Raw genomic sequence first — 18,505 nt, forward strand, 5'->3', positions numbered from 1 at the left:
CACATATCACACACCACACACAACCTACACATCACACCCATGTCCCCTACATCACACACACACCACACACTCACACTATGCATGCACGCACATATACCACACTCACACCACATGCACACACACACCGTACGTGCACACTTGCACACACACCTCACCCTTATGCCATCTGCTTCCTTGTCTTACTCGCCCGCCGGTGCTCTCTATGGTGAGACCAAGGGGCTCGGCCTCCCCTTCCTCGCTCACGGACCTCCTGCCTCAGCGTGGTGTCCTGATGGCCGGGACCTGGGTCCTCCTGCCCTTTCTGGGGCTGAGTGGTCGCCTGGCCCCTCACGCCACAACCCCCCAACAGCTGGGCAGATCCCGCTTGAAGCCTCCCACACCCAGGCACATCTCTTCCTTGCATTTTTGTTACGTACAAAAAATGGTATGTTTGATACCTTGTGCCAGGCCTCAGTTTCCCCGTCTGCAAGATGGCGACATAGAGAGCCCCCTTACCTGATGTTGTGGGGTTCAGAGCAGTAGGGAAGCAAGTGTGGGGTGGCCAGCAACCCCCCCAAAACCCCGTGTTTCTAGTGGTCACGTTGCAGACACGCCCTGGCCTCTAGCCCTTTTGGGCTGGGGTTTTTCCAGGGGATTCAGCCCCCTCAGCTGGAGGGTCTATGGCTCTGACACCAAGGGCTGGGGTCCTGGGTAGGCACGTAGTATCCCCTCACTCCCAGCCCCAAGCCTGGTGTGGGACAGGCATCCTGTCGCAGGCGTGTGCGTGAGGCCATGGGGTGGAGGGGCCTTGGCTCCTGCCAGCTTTGTTTCATGGTCAAGAATGGTTTCGGGCGGTGGGGGGGGGGGGCTTTCCAAAATTTCTGCTTGGGGTTCTGCCTTTGTGGCGTGAGCAGGAGGCCGCGCCTGGGTCCCTTCCCTGCAGGGGGCTCGTGGCGTGGTGCGTTACTATGCATTATTAACGTGGGTGTCCGCTTGCACAGGTGAACCCGATCCCGGGCGTGGGGGCGGGGCTGGCAGTCGTCTCGGGGGACGGGGCACGTGGTAGGAGCGGGGAGCGTCGCCCCAGAGTGGAATGGCCCAGAGCAAGTGTTTGACTCCAAGCAGGGTGTGGGATGAGAGAAGCCCACGCTTCGTTTAAGTGAGAATTCCCGGAGAAGGGGAGAAGACGTTCACTCAGGATAGGAAGTATGTCTGGGAACACTTGAATTTCACCCTAATAGTTGTGTCTTATGAGAACTATATCAAAACTTGAAGATATGGGGCTCACTAAGTTCGATCCAAGTTCGTTCCCTAAAGTGAGATGATTTTTAGTGTTAAAAACGATCTATAGTCTCTCTTCCGAGCTCCGTGCTCAGGGTGTCAAGTTGGAAGCTTGAAATGGGCCATGAGGGGAGTGTGCACGCCGTAGGAGTGGGAGAGTGCTACACATCGGGGCCCCCCACCGAGGCCTGGCCCCTCGGACTGGCCAGCACCCCACTGCACGGGACAGACATCACAGAGGAAGCGCCCACGGACGGACGATCATGTAGCGTCCACGAGCCACAGTGGCTGCTCTGGGAAGCGCCCTCAGGAAACCTGGGGTCACGGAGTGGAGGTCCCAGACCCCCGACAGGGGAAGCTTTCCAGGCTCACCCAGGTCATTGGAAACCCCACTCAGACCTCTCACTGGCCTCTTCCGAAAAGGTGTGTTTAACTATAAAAGTAATTCTTTGTGTGTTACGTCAACGTTTTCCCAACACTGCTTGAATCAAATACATGAATTATGTAGGTTTTACAGTTTCGTGCAAGCATTAATCACTGGCTCCGACCCAGGGAAATCCTGGCATTTCGTGACTTCATTTCAGGAGCATTTGCCATGTACCTGCCGCGTGCTGGGCATCGTCGGGCGCCCCCTCTGTGTCTGGCCCCCTCTGTGTGCCGGACATTCCTAGGCTTGGCTCCAGCAGCCCCTGACCCCTCCCTGGAATGTGGGGAGGTGGCCAGTGTCAGCCCGGAACCGGAACACACTCTCTAGAGGGAGGCTTCTGGGCCCTTTAGCATCTGTCGTGGGACCCTGGTCCAGGTCAGGTGAGCGGGAGAGGCTTGCTGAGGGGAGGTTGCCCAAGACGGGGTTGCATCCAGGCCCAGGGAAGCCACCCACAGAGGCCAGGAGACAGAGGCCGTGGAAGACGGTCGCCGTTGGGTTATCTTTGTTCTTGGTGAACACCCACCCAGAATGTTGGCGCCCCTGCATCAGCCCGCTGCATCCCCCAACTGCCCCGTGAGGAGGGAGACCATGTGGCTGGAGTGTGGGGCGTGCAGTGGGCAGGTGTGGTGTGCACGGGGCCTGGAGTGTGGCTAAGGGCCAGGCCCCAGGGCCGAGGGGGGGGTCTTCACAGAGCCGGTACCCAGCAAGACCAGCCTTCTGGAAAGCTCTGTCTGGCGTTATGTGAGGCACGAGCAGGTTTGTATGTCAGCAGGTGTCTGGCCTGGGGTCGGGGCGTCCGTGGCGAGGTTGCTGTGATTGTGCGGATGAGGGGAGCAGCATAGCTGGGGGTGTGGGCGGCCGTGCAGGTGCATGACACGGGACCGCAGGAGGCGGCTGGGTGGCACTAATGGGGAGGACGGGGGAGCGAAGGGGGTGGCTGGCTCTGGGCTTGCCCCCCGCCCCGGACAGAAGGTGGACCCTGGGGGATGGGGTTTGAGGTCTGGGCTTTCTGGGGCGGTGGTTGGGTTGGTTGGGGGCTGGGCCCAGAGGAGAGCGCCTGAGGCCTGGCCGTGGGGGTGGGATGCTGGCCGCAGCAGCCCGGGTGCTGCCCCCCTCGCTGGCCTCCGGACCAGGTTGGGGAAGAGCGCTCCTGAGGGGGGAGACGCGAGGTGTCTGGGGTGCAGCCCCGGAGTCAGACGCTGCTTCTCACGGCGCCACACGCTGAGGCCAGAATTTACTGCGATCGTAACTTTAGGACGAACATGGAGGACTGCTGTAGTAGGTTAAGTAGTGTGTCCCCCCCCCGATTTGTATCCAGAGCCTCAGGATTGTCCTCGTTTCCCGATAGGGTCGTTCGAGTCATATTAAGTTGAGCCTCTCAGGAGGAGATCCTCCTGGATTTGGGGTCTGCCCTAAATCCGGTGACTGGGTGTCCTTGTGGGGGAGGTGGATTTGGGACACGGGGCGGGTGCGCAGGTGATGATGGAGGCAGACAGTGGAGGACGTGGCCACAAGCCTGGGAGCCACGGGAGCCATGGGAGGCAGAAGGTGCTAGAAGGATTGGGACCGTCCCCTGGAGCCTCAGAGGAAACCAGCCTTGCCCACACCTTAATTCTGAACTCTTGGCCTCCAGAACTGTGAGAGATTTACGGATTCTGTGGTTTTAAGCCACCAAATTTGTTGTAATTTGTACCAGCAGCCCTAGAAGATGAATAGAATTGGAAATGAAAAAAACAGCAACCCAAAAGTGTTACGGGTAATCAACACAAACAGCCCCACGGGGACCTGGTTTGATTTACAGCTTATTTAACATCGCATGATCTGTAAGGAGCGGGACAGGGAGAGCCCCGTGGTACCGTCTCCACCTTTCTGTGGACAGCCAGAGGGTCTGCACCCGCGAGTCCCCGCGTGGCTATCCTTCCCGCGCCCCCTGAGGAAGGAAGTCTGTCTCTGGCCTCGGAAAACTGCTCTCGAAGCACGAATGCCGAGGAGCAGGGTCGAAGTCGGACCCGCCAGAGCGGCCGAGCTCTCTGGCCGGTGTGCGGGGCCTCCTGTCCCCAGGTGGACAAGTCGGGGTGCGGGCTTCACACTGGGCAGGTAGACGTGAGAGCGCCTGGCCCAGCCCGGGGGGCGGATTCTGGAACAGCTCAGGGCGGAGTCCTGGGGGAAGGGCCGTGCCAAGCCTCCCTATGTTTGCCGTCACAGTTTGGGGAGCACCCCCCGCCCTGTCCCCGCACGGTGGCTCTGGTCCAGGATACACTGTGCTTGGCCACCGACATGCCCACCTGGAACTTGGAAAGCAAACACTCCCAGATGTCAAACACATTTCTCCAGCAGAGATTAGAGAATGTGAAGTGTACAAAGGACAAACACCGCAAGCAAAGGGCTGAAAACGGACGCAGAGAATTTAAGAAGGCCGCAGGCCGTCCACCTGGAGGAGGCTCGGAGCACTGCCTCGCAAGTGTGTGGGGGAGGGTGTGTGAGTGTAGGAGCAGGTGTGCGACGGAGTGTGAGCATCATGATGCGTGACACCGTGAGTGTGCACATGTGTGAGGGCACGGGTGTGTGCTGGCACGTGTGAGGGTGCACTCGTGTGACGTTATGAGTGCATTGTAAGGGTGTGTGGGTGCAGCTGTGTTAGTGTGTGTGCGAGAGTGCATGTGTGTGTGAGGTTATGAGTACGTGTGAGGGTACGTGTGTGTGGGGGGGTGTGCGTGCACACCTGTGTCTGTGTGTGTGCGGGCACACGTCTGTGTGGTGCCGTGGCGGGGCCCAGCGCTGGGGCGGGCAGAGCACACTGGTAGCGGGAGCCGGCTGAGGACAGCAGTGCCATCGAGGGCAGAGCTGTGGGGATCCGGGCGGGTCGGTGGGCTTCTGTCCTTTTGCTTTCACTTCGGAGCAGGGTGTGAACCAGGCCTCTCTGTGAGCACTTGCCTGCGGGGCGGCCCGGCCCCTGCTCGTGGGGAGCGGGTGCATGGGCTGCCGGGGCTCCGGGCCTCAGCCTCCTTGCTTGGCCCAGCGGGACTGGAGGAGTGGGCTCAGCCCCGGGGCGGGGGCGTTCACTGGCCTGCTGGCCCTGCACGGTCATGGGGTTTGGTGAGTCGTCAGCGGCGTGCAGCCCCCTCCCCTGTTTTTGACGGGGCTCAGACTGGAGTCACCTTCGCTGAGTGAGTTGTGTTTTCTTGGACTGTTGCAACCGGCGATGAAGACTGGGGGATCCGTCGGGCAGGGAGAGGGGAGGCACACGTTTTCAGGAGCACCATTCGTTTCCCATGTTCATCACAGGTCCGTTTTGCCTGTGCCCCCAAAATAAGCTCCTGTGAGCATTCCGTCGGGCGACCCAAAGCCTCTCCTTAGGCTGGTCAGTGACCGCGCTGTCTGAACCCCGTGTGTCTGCGTCGCCTGCCTGAGACACGCTCCTGGGCTCCGCGGCAGTCTGCCTTCTGAGGAGCCGCATGTGGCGGCGGGCGTGGGGGACGCAGGGCTGTCCTCTGCTGACCTGTGTCCCCACTCTGCGGACGTCCAGCCCTGGGCCGACTCCTTGCGGGCCACTCATGGGGCGGGACCGGCCCCAGCAAGGGCGGCTTCTCGGCCAAGGGATTGTGCAGGGACGACCTGGATGCAGGGAGCTGGGAGGCGTCGGCACCCAGCTCGCTGGGGCTGCGGCGGGATCGGTGACCTCACACACAGAGACGCCAGCGGGCTCGCTGTGCACGCACATGTAGGTGACAGCCGCGTGAGTGCTGCGAGCTCCCAGACACTTGTTGGCACTTGGCCTGTGACACCTTGATCACGGATGTCCAGCCCCAGGATCTGTGAGGAGCGAGTGTTGTTCAAAGCCACCGGGCCTGCGGTGTTCTGTTAGTGGGCCCGGACGGCTGAGACGAGGCTGGGGGCCCCGGTGACAGCCGCTGCCGTGTGAAGGCTGCCGTCAGTGGGCAGCAAGGGGACTCGGGAGGTCTGTGACCCACACCCCGTCCTGCTGGCCCCCATCAAGAACCGTGACCGTCCGCGGATGGAACCTTTCTGTGTGGCCCCAAATGCATAAACAAGGGTGAACCTCAAGCTGATCGACGTCGCCAATGAGACACAAACGGATGCTGGCCTCCCCAGAAGTAAACGCACAGAGGGCGCCTCTGTCGTCGGCCACGAATGGAAACTCTCGTAGGGCGCTCGCGCCTGCTGCTGCCGGAGGCCGGCGCGTTCTGCCTCCTGTTTGAAGGGCAGCGGGGAAACGTTTGTCGTAATTATCCGAGTCTAGACTGTGTCCCCTCTGCCTCAGTGCGGTGAGGCCTTCCTCAGGGGGCGTGAAGGCTAGGCCAGCACGGAGGTGCCAGAAGAAATTGGCAATAGAAGAAGCTTTAGAAGCACCCAGTGGGTCCGGGGCTGGCGCGTCTGCCTTCGGCTCAGCTCATGATCTCAGGGTCCTGGGATCGAGTCCCGCCTCAGGCTCCCCGCTCAGCAGGGAGCCTGCTTCCCCCTCTCCCTGCTCTTATGCTCTCTCTCTCTCCCCCTTTCAAATAAATACATAAAATCCTTAAAAAAAAGCAGCAGCAGCAGAGGCTGTAAATAGCTTGCACGCATAGCGACAGTAGCGCCGGTGGGTCCTCCACGGGATACTGTGCAGCCGTGAGCAGCGGCAGAAGCCCGGGCGCGGACGGCAGGATCTCCAGGGAGAGCCCTGAGCAGAGAGGGCAGAGGCCAGCCAGCGCCAGCCGGGCATCCAGTGTCCCTGACTCGTTCCTCGGGGGGCGTGCAGGAGACCGCTGACAACTGTCACTCTCCGTGCCGTGTTTTTGTATAGTGATTTTTTCTTAGATGTGAATGCCATACTTCCGTTTCATTTCTTTTCTTATTTCTTTATTTTTAAAGGATTTTATTTATTTGAGCGATCGAGCGAGCTCACAGAGGGAGAGGGAGAAGCTGACTCCCCGCTGAGCAGGGAGCCCGACACGGGGCTTGGCTGGAGGCCTCCCGCGGGGGCGGCCCGGGCGCAGGGCGCTCCCACGGCTCCCCAGTCTCCCTCTGCTCTGACTGCGCGGCCGCCGCCCCGGCACAGACACGGGAGGGGCGTGAGGACCCCTGTTGGTCTCATCACTTCCAGCTGATTCTCTCCTAAGAGAGGGGTGCTCACGGCTGCACTTGACTCTGCGCCCCAGAGGGTGGGGACCCCGCAGGGCTGGGACGGGGATGGGGCCCCCTGTGGAGGAAGCCCCCGGCGTGCGGCCCGTCTGGACGACGGTGGCGCGGTTCTGGGAAAGCCGGGTCCCGCGGCGTCTACCCCGCAGCTCGGCCCCCGGCCTGGCCTCGTGGCTCCTTCAGGCGGCGTCCCTGGCAGCTCGGGGCCCAGGGCTCGCGGTGACGTCTCCCTGCCTCTGTCTCGTCCTCCAGGAGAGCACTGCGAGGTGAACACGCGCTCGGGCCGCTGCGCCCATGGGGTGTGCAAGAACGGGGGCACCTGCGTCAACCTGCTCATCGGCGGCTTCCACTGCGTGTGTCCTCCCGGCGAGTTCGAGAGGCCCTACTGTGAGGTGACCACCAGAACCTTCCCGCCCCGGTCCTTTGTCACCTTCCGAGGCCTGAGGCAGCGTTTCCACTTCACCGTCTCCCTCACGTGAGTGCGGCCCCACGCCCCTGCCGAGCTCCTGTCGCTGGAGCGTCGTGGGTCCCTGCGGCGCGTCTCTCTGGTGCCCGCGGGGCCGTGTCCGCTGGTCAGGGCTGGCTGTAGGACCGGCTGGCTGATCTGGGGTGGGGGCGCCTGCAAATCGGGAATGGGGGACCCTGGGGCAAAAATGAAGACTTTCAGGACGGCGGCCGTGGAGGGCTGAGCCCGGCATGGTTCCCTTACGAGGGCCCAGGTCACACGGCGGGAAGCCAGCCCTTGCCTTTCGGGTCCTGCCCACTTGCTGACACCTGGGTAGCTCTGACACCCGGTGGCCGGAGGTGGAGGGCGCTTGGCGCCCAACGGCGGACTCGGCTTGGCTTCCTGCCTTGCGTTCCGGGGCCCAGAGGCCCGGCAGCCCCACTCCCCACCTGGGGTCACGGCGTGGGCTTATCGTGGGCGCTGCTCGCTCTGTCTGCTGATGTTTCTCCAAGAGAGTTGAGGTTTAACTTAATTGTAAAAAAAAATCTGTCATCTCTACTTTAAAGATTCTGTCAGGTTTAACTTAGGGAAGTGGGTGTATTTTTTGTTTGGTCTTTAGTGCCGTTGTTTGGGGAGTGGTCTCCTAGGTCTCCTAGTGGGAATGTAGCGCCCCATGTCCTTCGAGCAGGCACCCCTGAAGCGGCTCCCTGCGAGCTGCCCTTTGAGGACAGGCTCCTCTCTGGGGGTCCCGCCCCTGAACGGGTGAGGGTGCAGCCCAGAATAGTCGGGAACGAGGTCTGATCTCCTCGGTGAGTGGCCGGGACGCAGCCCCGCTGGCCCAAGCCCCCTGGAGCCAGGAATGTGGGCTGACTGCATCAAGGGAAGAGCTGTCCCTGGGACGTGCAGTGAGCATGCTGGGGACAGGGCAGGACAGGGCAGGACGCTGGGGACGGGGCAGGAGGTGGGAGCCAGCTTGTGCCAGCATGAGGGCCACACGGCGCGTTCTCAGTGTTGAGCGCGGTTGGGCCCCCCCGTGCGCTGTTTGCTCCGGCGCTTACTGACCACCTGTCATGCACGAGACGCTCTGGGTAACATTAGGTAAGTCAGAAAGGATTTTAGAGATGTCCCTAGGGATCTTAAAATCCAGGGGGCGGGACCCTGGGTGTCAGAGCTGGGGAAAGGCCCCCATTACGTGGCAATCCCAGGTGAAGCCCGCTCTGCAGGGCTGGGCTGTTGGACAGGGGGGTCAGGCCCGCCGAGCTCTCTGAGTAGGTGTCCCCGAGCTCCCCTCCAGACCCGAAAGGAACCTTCCTCTTCAGAGCTGCTTGAGGCACAGGGCCCACCTCGGCCTCTCCCTGAGGCTCTCACTCTCAGTCAGGTCCTGTCCCCTGTCTGGACATTTCTCCCTTCCCAGTCCCCAGCACCCTGGCCCTGTCCTCTCTCCGTGGTGACCTGGTGTGACAGCGCCAGGCTCATCTGCTTGGCCCGAGTCAGCCTGAGTCCTGCCAGGCTCACGGCTGGGGGTAAGGCCCACACTTCCTAACGGGATGCAGGTCCTCTGTGGCCTGGGCCCTAGACTCCCCCAAGTCTGACACCTTGTGCCCTGTGATGGGGCCGCCCTCCCTCGCTCGCGGCCTCACCCGTGCATTCCCACCTCCTGCTGGCCCACCCCCCCCCCGCCGCTTCCTCCGGGGAGGCCCCCTCCCCAGGTGGACAGTACACGTGTTCCAGCTCTGGCTGGGCAGGTGGTCACTGTCTGCTCGTGGGCTCCCCTCCCCTTTGGTGTCCTTGCCTGTGGGGTCAGGCTGCCGTCGACCCTGGTGCTCTGTCTGCACCTGTCTGCCGTTGGGTGAAACTATAGGGGCTTTTCATCCTATATCCGGACACCCCAGGTGCCCAGAGGTCAGCAGGCGCCCGGCCACTTCTTCCTGGCCAGTGACCTCAGATGCCAGCTTTAATCAAATAATCAGAGCACCGTGATCCATGGAGCCCAAGTGGGAGCTCGAGGCCCGGCGTCTGACCTGAGGGTGCCGTCCCCTTCCTGAGGCCCGAGCGGGGGGACGGGACACGGGAATCCCCACGGCCCTCCAGGCCTGCACGGTGGGTTCCTGTGAGTGTAACAGCCGTTCTGAGACTCGGGTCACCTGGGGGCCCGCGGTTTTGAGGTTGTTGCTATTTTGTTTCGACCCACAGTCCGCGGCTCTGCCACATTTTGTTAGAACAGCCAGTGGGGTCCCTGTCTGGGCCGTGCTGTGAGGGCTTGAGGTGCAGAGGGTGTGCCTGGCTTTCGGGGCTCGGCCCGGCAGCCTTCGGCGTGGACGGCTCAGCTGGGCCACGCCTGCCCGGCCCGGCATCCTGGCTCTCTGCCCACAAGACCTGCCCCAGAAGGGCCACCTCACGGGCACGGCCTCCAAAATGGCTTGACGTTTAGAACATCGCGCTCCCGTGGGCTTCCGCCCTCCAAACCAGAGGCGTTTGTGTCTTCAGGCAGACGTGTCCCTGGCACGTGACGGGCGTTGGTTTGGGGGCACGTGATGTTGACATCTGTAGGCAACCCTCCCCCTCGGGGCGTGGCTGGCCGCCCGCTGTCACACGCTCAGCAGTGACCTTGGGCGGCGGGTGGGGCCCCTGTCGGGGACTGACCTAAGAGGTGACCCGACGTCCCGGTGCGGGAGGCGGAGACCAACAGGAAGTCTGCGGGCTCCAGACTCAGCGACTAGAAAGTAAAGCGTTTGATTAAACGTGCGGGGAGCATAACGGGGCGCCCGCTGGCTTGTCAGAGTCAGTGTTTTCAGATGATCACCCCTGCCGGCGGCCTGTGTGCCGCTTCCCGTAGCGGCGGCTGTGGCCGGGACATCGGGGCCCCAGTGCCTCTGTGAGTAGATTTTGAAGGAATGACTTCCAACAGCAGAAACCGTGGCAAGTCCTCCCAAAACGTGAGCAGAGGAGCCGCTGCTCTGTGGGGGATGTGACTGGCTTGTGGGGGGCCGTGGTGCCTCCTGGGGCACACCGTGGGAAAGGGGGCTGAGCACCTGGGAGCAGCTTCTGTTTGTGGGGGTCTCAGCTCTCCCCTTCCTAGTTCCTGTTTGCCAAGCACCTGGGAGCCAAGCAGGCCCCGCGTCCCCGGCCGCCTCTCTCCCTCCACCCCTGCCCCCCATTCTGTGTTCTTTGCTTCTCCCCCAGCCCCTCGCCAAGTCCCGCTTGCTGTTTCTAGTCTTTCCTCTTTCTCTTGTGCTGTCCAGACCCTCCCCTTGGCCCTGGGTCCCCTGTTGGCGCTCCGTGTCCGTCAGTGGACGTCCGGGCGCCTGCTGGGGTTGGGGGGCACGTAGGACCATTCGACACCCACACCCCATACCAGCCCCCAGCTTGGTCCGAAGAGAAAGACACAATAATGCAGAGTGCCGGGGGGAAGCAGGTGTGTCCCAGCGAGGGTCTGTCTAACCGTGATCTGTCCCCTCCTCCCTCCTGTTGCCTGCGTGCCCCGAAGCGTCCCCTTCGCTGTACGGGGGTTTCTTCTGTGTAGCGTGTCCTTGGTTCCCGCTGTGTTCTAAACAGACGGGATTCGAGGTGTGGACGAGAACCGTTCATTTTAGGGAACTCACGGGGAAGGCTGGAAGCCCGTGTCTGAGGCTGGTTCGGACAGACGCTCCTGCAGAAACAGAAACCAACCTCGACCCAAAGGGAGTAGTTCTGCCCCCTCCAGCCCCCCGATCCAGCCCACTCGGGACCCAGTCCCAAGTTCATACAGGACACCTTCGAGGGTCTCTGTAAGCGGTGTCGGAGGCGTGGCTGTGACACAGGGATCGCTGGGTCTGAGGGGCTGGCCTTCCTGGGACCATGGGGTTGGGAGAAGGACCTCTGAGGGTGTAGCTCTCGTTGAAGTAAGTGGCTCTTAGCTCTTCAGAAGTGTGAGTTCTGACAAGTCTGTTTATTTTCACGAACCGCTTGATCAGTCAGTCGTGCCTTCCGTGCATTCATCTGTTCAGCCCATCGTTATGAAGCTCTTCTGTGGACCCTGTTTTGGGCTCCAGGATGCAGCACTGAATGAGAGTCATTCCCTCGCCCTTAAGGATCATAGGTTCTTTTTTTTTTTTTTTAAGATTTTATTTATTTATTTGACAGACAGAGGCCACGAGTAGGCAGAGAGGCAGCCAGAGAGGGAGGGGGAAGCAGGCTCCCTGCTGAGCAGAGAGCCTGACGCGGGGCTCGATCCCGGGACCCTGAGATCATGACCTGAGCTGAAGGCGGAGGCTCAACCCACTGAGCCACCCAGGCACCCCGGGATCATAGGTTCTTAAACACAAATAAACAAGCAGAATAAGTTCTGAAATCAACTGCATGATGTGATAGATTCGACGGGGCTGGGGGCACAGTGTGGGTAAAATGAGTTATGGAATAAAGTGCATTGGAGTGTCTCTGGAGAGATCTGCAGAGCGGGGGAGGATTTGGCAGAGGGAGTGGCAGGTGCAAAGGTCCTGGGGTAGGGAGAACTGTAATGTTTGGGAGGAAAGAGCTGGTGTAGGTGGAGTCCAGTGGTGGAGACAAGGGACAAAGGCCCTGAGGTAGTCATCAACACAGCCTCCCTGCATGGGAGGGGACTGCGTACCTGTGTCCTGGTGAGCATGCGTGGGGGTCCGTTTCCAGGAGCTGAAGATGCCCCCCATGTGCTCCTGTCAGACGTCTCTGATTGGTTCAGTGGCTTTTAGGACACCATTCGGATGTCATCTTTTCGTATTCTACAGCCCGTGGAAACCAGATTCCTCTGTGCAGTCTGGTTTGCCGCTTCCAGAAAAGAACATCGCTAAGCAGGTTTTATGGGCTGTCAACCGCTGATGAGAAAGATGAGTGCCCGGGCATCAGAGTTTTCCCTGAGTGTGGCCCCGCGCTCGGCCGCGGCAGGCTGGCTGTGCCGCGTCGTGGCCGCCTCTTGCTTCCGCCGCCCACACGCCTTCTGCGCGGGGCTCATTCGTTCTGTGATGTGCTCCTGCTTGGCCCTGCAGGTTTGCCACCCGGGAGAGGGACGCCCTGCTGCTCTACAACGGGCGCTTCAACGAGAAGCACGACTTCATCGCCCTGGAGATCGTGGGCGAGCAGGTGCAGCTCACCTTCTCAGCAGGTGGGCCCCCCCTCCCCGGAAGGAGCAGCTCCCTGAGCCCTGCGCGGGCACCTTGTCGGTGGGAACCACCCCAGTCCTGGGCAGCACCTTTTCGTGTGCTCACCCGCTGCTCCCCTGTTTCCACTAGGAATCTGTGCTGGGGCGGGGGGGTGGGGAGGGGGAGGAATCCAGAACGCACAGTTGTGTTCATTGCGTTGTGCTCCACGGCACTGAAGATACAGAAGACATAGCTCAGATTTCCACGCGGGGAGTAGCTGCACGTCTGTCCATCAGCAATATTTGAGAACCCGTTAACCGCGTTATCTTCACTGTCGGCACAGAGCGTTTTTCTGGACTGTCTTATCCGTGGCCCGCTAATGTGTGTTCTCTCCGACCTCTCCCCCACCCCCCCGCCCGCAGGTGAGACTACGACCACGGTGACACCCCAGGTTCCCGGGGGCGTGAGCGACGGGCGCTGGCACTCGGTGCAGGTGCAATATTACAACAAGGTAGGATGGGCCCCTCCCCCACGCTTCCCGTCTGTCTTAAGTCACTTATACTCTGCAATTTAGAAATGTCTGTACTGACTGGAAAAGTGATTGAGGTAATGAGCATTTGTTGAGGGTGTGTGTGCTGGGGTGGGGAGACTCGGGGACCCCCAGGGGTCACCCCGCGGCAGAGGAAGGCACGGCAGGTGATCACACATTGCGGCTGCCTTGGCTCGAGTCATTACTGGCGGCCTCGATTCCTGGCCATTCACATGTGAACCCAAAGCCCGAGTTATCCGCTCCAACCTGGACGTGACCCGAGGGAGAGTCAGAAGGGTCTTGGAGGAAACGCTGCAGAGCTGTAGGCCGTTTGGATTTCGTTTTATTTGGCCGTGCACAGGCTTGTAGGGAGACGCGTTCAGTGTTTTCGTCAGAATCCTCCATTTCCCCTCGCTGTGGTTTTGGCAAAACACTTTTCTCTTTCCCGGGGAGCTCCGGGGCGGCTCCCCCCATGGGAAGGTGAGGGACAGCAGCCTTCCCTTGGGCACAGGTGAGGAGACGGTGCCCCTGTGTCCTGGAGGGTCAGGGGCCCCCCGAGGACAGGGCTGTCTCCGTAGTGTGCGGTCGAGTCCCTCTGAGCTCGGGGCTCTTCTGTCTGCCTGAGCCCGCCCCTGCCGGCCGGACGGATGTGGAGACAGCCGCGCTCCCTGGGTTCTCTGTCCGTGGAGTCTGGGCCGCTTTCCTGTAGCCAGCAGAAACGATGAGGACAGATTGGTGGCAGAGCTCCTGTGAGGCTGACCCCCCCCCCCCAAATGGCCCTAGGATGGGGACTTGGAGTTAGTGGTTTTTCTGGCCTGGACGTATCCAGGCTTTTACTGGAGTGTCGCCGTGCCCTTGAGTACAGGGAGGGGAAGGTCAGCGCTGGGGTACCTCTCATTTCCCGCCTCCCCAGGGCCAGGAGGTGCCGCCACCAAGCACGTCCCGCCCCACGGTCTGGCCCCTGTGGGCCGCTGAGCCAGCCCCGCCTGCCTCTGGGCCTCGCCCCTGGGGTGTTCACGGGGCTGGACGCCGGGGGCCCCCGCTCTCTGGTGCCGTGTGCTTCTCAGCGGCTGCGCGCCAGCCGGGGTGCCAGTCCGCCTGCTCGGGCCGAGGGGCCCGTCTGGAGCCCAGGTCCTGTCGGAAGCAGAGAAGGCCCACCTGTGACTTCTGCCTGCTTGCGTGGGAACCCGCCTCCCCGGGCCCAGCTGATGGCTTTGGGCTATGGCTCTGTGTCGTACTGGGGTGCCTCCATATGGCATGTTCTGGAATCACCCGTGGATGGCCCAAGCAGCCACGTGTCTCAGTTGAGCAGGGTCGGGATCCCTAGTGGGGTCACCTCTGCTTGGGTCCTAATGAGTCACCCTTGGCCGTCACCTGTGTGTGGGGAGCACCCGCCAGGGGCCTGCCCACGGGTAATGTCCCCCCGCAGCGCGCCTCTGGAATGTCGCAGAGGAGGGAGCCTCCCGCCGGGAGCCGAGCGAGGGTGCGTCCTCGTAGCCTGCCGTTTCCGTTCCCAGGGGCAGCAGCGCTGAGCCAGGCCCTCAGCCCGGGGTCAGGCGGCTCCTTCCCTGGGGCTCAGCTGCTTCCTCCGCTGCCCGAGGCGATGCCGTGCGGGAAACCGAGCGGCTGTCGTCAGGCTTCCGTGGTGGGGTTTGCGGGTCACACCACTGTCTTGTGGGGGCGGGGGAGGGGCGTGTTGTTTCCATAGGACTCCACGCCTGGGGCTCTTTTTTTTTTTTTTTTAAAGATTTTATTTATTTATTGGACAGAGAGAGATCACAAGTAGTCAGAGAGGCAGGCGGGGAGAGAGGAAGGGAAGCAGGCGCCCTGCTGAGCAGAGAGCCCGATGCGGGGCTCGATCCCAGGACCCTGGGATCATGACCTGAGCCGAAGGCAGAGGCTTCACCCACGGAGCCCCCCAGGTGCCCCCACACGCCCGGGGCTCTTAACGTCCTCCAGTGCGGCCACGTTCTTTGGCAGAGTCTGCAGCCCCGGGATAAGGGTTGAACGTGACTGAGGAAATGGTCCTTAAGGGCTGGTGGCTCTGCCCTCCAGACCCCGGTTCTGTGGTCTGTGCTGACTGTGGCCCTTGGCGCGGCCCCACCCGCCTGGGCCCCCCGAGCACCTCAGCCCTGGGCCCCTCCCCTGCGCTGTGCGCAAGACAGCGTGTCCAGGTAATTCAGGGCGGCCCGAGAGGGAGGAATGGTGGAGAGTCCGAGGCCCCCTCCTGCACCTGCTCTGCTCTCCTGCTGCCTGACTCTGGCTCACGTGCCCTCCCTGACCTCCTGTTTCTCCGAGGTGTGGTCTGCCGTGCATGTCTTGCGTCCCGCGTGGGAACCCACAGGGGCTCCGTGGACCCCCCGAGTCTGCCCAGGCTGTCTTATCAGTCAGGGTCCTCCCAGGAAACGGGGAGCCCTCGAACACCCAGCAAGGGGCAGGGCGGGGGGCATCCATGATGGCTGGTGTGTGATCCCGCACAGGGGCAGCAGCCAGGCTGGGACCACCCTCAGGCCTGGAGGGACAGGCGGAGGGCAGAGCCCACAAGGACAGAGTCGTGGAGAGAAGCCACTTACATGGGACAGTGACCTCCCCGGAGGCCCTTCTGAAGGCTCACCCTGCCCTCGCTCTGATCCCCTGTTGGGCTCCCATGGGCCAAAGCCAGCCGGAAGCCAGACGCAGTGAGGTAGGGTCCATGTGGGTTGGCCTCCCACGCAGGGAACAGGCCAAAGTCTGTATACTTTTTCTCTGCTTGATGACATCGTAGATGAGAACGTCTGTTGGGGTCATTTGCCCCCCGTGGAGGGAAGACGTGCGAGCGCTGGGCTCTTTCCTGGGAAGGCGTCTCTGAAAGCAGATGCTTTGCACAAACATGTTGGTCTTTGCCGGGCCTGGCGGAGCCCCTGCCGCACCTGGTCTGGGGCGGCTCTGGAGGACTGAGGACTGGCGATCTGACGGGCAGACATGCATTTTTTCTGAGGCTGTTTTGCAGGATAAACATGTGCACCACCAACGTGCAGAAGAGCGAGCGTGCCCGATGGAGAAGGCTGTGCCTCCCCCCGCCACCGGGAACTCAGGCTTGGGCGCGGGGCGGGGAGAAGCACGCTCCTTACGGAAACAGCTCTCCCGTGGGCGTCTCGTCTCTTTGTTCTTCCAGGAGAGACTCTGCGAAAGGGGGTCACACCCTCCCCAGGCGCCTTCTGTGTGCCTGGGGCTACTCTCACGTGGGTCACCTGCCGGGGCCCTGGGGAGGCCCCTCGCTCTGCTCCAGCGTCTCTCAGCCCCGGACTGGGGGCATAGACATCATCAAGAGAATGTTCCATGAGATCCTGGGGAAACAAGGATGGCTCGTCCGTCTTGGCCGTGGCACCAGGGAGTGTCTGCCCAAGCCAGCCGTGCCCACTAGCAGTCTTCAGGGTGACCTCTGGGCCGCTGGGCAGACAAGGACTGTGCAGGGCTTAGGGCTCGGAGAGAGAGCGGGTGCTGGGGGCAGGGTGTGTGCAGGGCCGGACACCCTGGGGATTTTAATGTTGGGTGGAAAAGGGACGTAGGGGAGGAGAGGTGCGGTAGGCGTCTCCACCTCGACACTATTGACACCTGTCAGTGGTGGCTCAGTCTTTGTTCCAGGGGCCTGCACGGTGCTGAGCAGTGTCCCTGGCTTCTGTCCATGAGCGCCAGCAGCACCCCCCAGTCTTGACAACCAGAATTATCTCCCGTCCCTGTCACGTGTCCCAGAGGCCTCAGCAGGGGCCACTGCTGCGTTGTGTGGCCCCGCGTTCCCGGACGAGGCGGTGGAGCCTCTCGTGACCGGGCCGGCTGCGCGAGCCTCGGTGGGCTTGGCCTGCTCTGGCCCAGGGCCATATGGGCTACCTTTTGGAAAGTGCTGGAAATATTTCCATAGAGCTCTCCGGCTGAATGGAAACTCCCCCCTCCAGCATCAGCGTCCTCTGCTTCTCATCGGGCGGAACATCCAAATGCCTGAGATTTCCATGACCTTGGGGAAAGGGGCCAATCAGAACAGGGGTCGTTGGGAACTGCTCTCCCGGGCACACTTCAGACCCTGCATTTCTTCAAGTCACTCCTCACCTTTTGGGTCTGAGCCTCAACCTTAGAACTCCAGGTGTCCCGAGGGACGTGGGCAATGTGCGGGGCCCCACTCGCCAGGCTCTGGGGTTGGGGAGGGTGTGGGCCTCTCTCTGCTTGACTGAATGTTGCAAAACACTCAAGGGCTTCAGAAGGCGAGGTGTGTGCTTCTTTCCAACACCGCGCACGTGGCAGCGTTTGTAACGGTCGTGTTTTATAGGCGGCGATGCGTCGTTTCCTTGTAGAGACCCGCCTCCGGAAACGGAGGAGTTGTTCAGTAGAAGGGAGGGTCGCGCATGCAGTGCAGCGTCGCGCAGCCATGAAAAGGGATGCGGCCGTGCTCTGTGTGCCGATATGGAAGATCTCTAGGAACGTGGCTCCTGGGTTTAACAAGGAAACTGAAGACCAGGTTGTGGACCGGACGCTTTTTTTTTTTTTTTTTTAAGATTTATTTATCGATTTGAGAGAGAAAGAGCGTGCCCCCAGGAGAGAACCTGAGCAGAGGGGAGCAGAGGGGGCAGAGGGAGAGAGACCCGAGCAGACTCCTTGCTGAGTGCGGAGCCCGACCCTGAGATCGTGACCTGAGCCAAAACCAAGAGTTGGACTCTTAGCCGACCCAGCCACCCAGTCGCCCTGGACCGTACACATTTTAACTTCAAACTGCAGACTTTCAGAAAAGTTGCAAAGTTAAAACAAGAACTCATGTTCCCTCGGCCCAGGTGCCCCGTTGTTGAGATTTTTCCACTTTCGCTTTATCATTCTCTGTCCACCCTCCCCCAGCACACGCAAGTGTGTCCTCTCACACTGCACCTGCTGCTCCGAGCCCCCTCGGTGGTCACACCTGTGTCTGGCGTCCCTGTGCTGGGTGTCGCTGTGGCTAATTCCATCAAATTCTCCGTGTGTATTGGCTGGCTTTCCGCTGTAATGAGGAGTTCTCTCTTCCTTCTGTGTATTTATATTATTGTGATTTCACAAACTCCTGTTTTATTGGATGGACCATAATCCACTCCTTTCATTAACCTGACGTGCAGCTTGTTTCCTGTTTGGCCCATGTCTCAGACGTGGCGATAGGGACGCGGATGTAAGTGCCGGCCATACGTAGCTCCGGGCTTTTGGCAGCTCCATGGTTTTTATGAGTGCTCCTTTGCTTTTTGGCAGAAAAAGACACTCCAGGCTTATTTCGTACTTTCTCTGCCCCAACCCTGGAATCAGCCATTTACTCACAGAGCTCTGGATCCTTTGCGAGAATGGCATTTGGAAACCAAGATCGGGGTGCAGGTGTTCTCGTTGCTGCCGGGGTGTCTCACTCACCGTCTCTATCACTGGGTGGAGCTGGGACACGTAGCTATGTGTAGGTGTGCACGCAGAACCAAAGTTCTGATTTATTTCATTCCTACTTCTTAAAATCCTTGAATTCCATCCCAACACAATAGAGTTAATCTAGTTTTTCCTCCTTTTTTTTTTTTTAAGATTTTATTTATTTGACAGAGAGAGACACAGCGAGAGAGGAAATACAGGCAGGGGGAGTAGGA

General features: G+C 60.8%; 1 protein-coding gene across 1 annotated transcript in view; it reads left to right on the forward strand.

The window, feature by feature from the left end:
* CELSR1 (cadherin EGF LAG seven-pass G-type receptor 1) overlaps nt 1-18,505 on the forward strand; it is a gene marked incomplete at its 5' end in the record, with an annotated part of 130,807 nt that overhangs the window by 60,625 nt on the left and 51,677 nt on the right. The window contains 3 exons of the mRNA XM_080811676.1: nt 7,079-7,301; nt 12,272-12,387; nt 12,787-12,875. Coding sequence (XP_080667802.1) covers nt 7,079-7,301; nt 12,272-12,387; nt 12,787-12,875 — 428 coding nt within the window. The remainder of the gene's footprint in view (nt 1-7,078; nt 7,302-12,271; nt 12,388-12,786; nt 12,876-18,505) is intronic.

The sequence above is a fragment of the Martes martes genome (assembly GCF_963455335.1).
Source record: "Martes martes genome assembly, chromosome: 8".
Lineage (NCBI taxonomy): Eukaryota > Metazoa > Chordata > Mammalia > Carnivora > Mustelidae > Martes > Martes martes.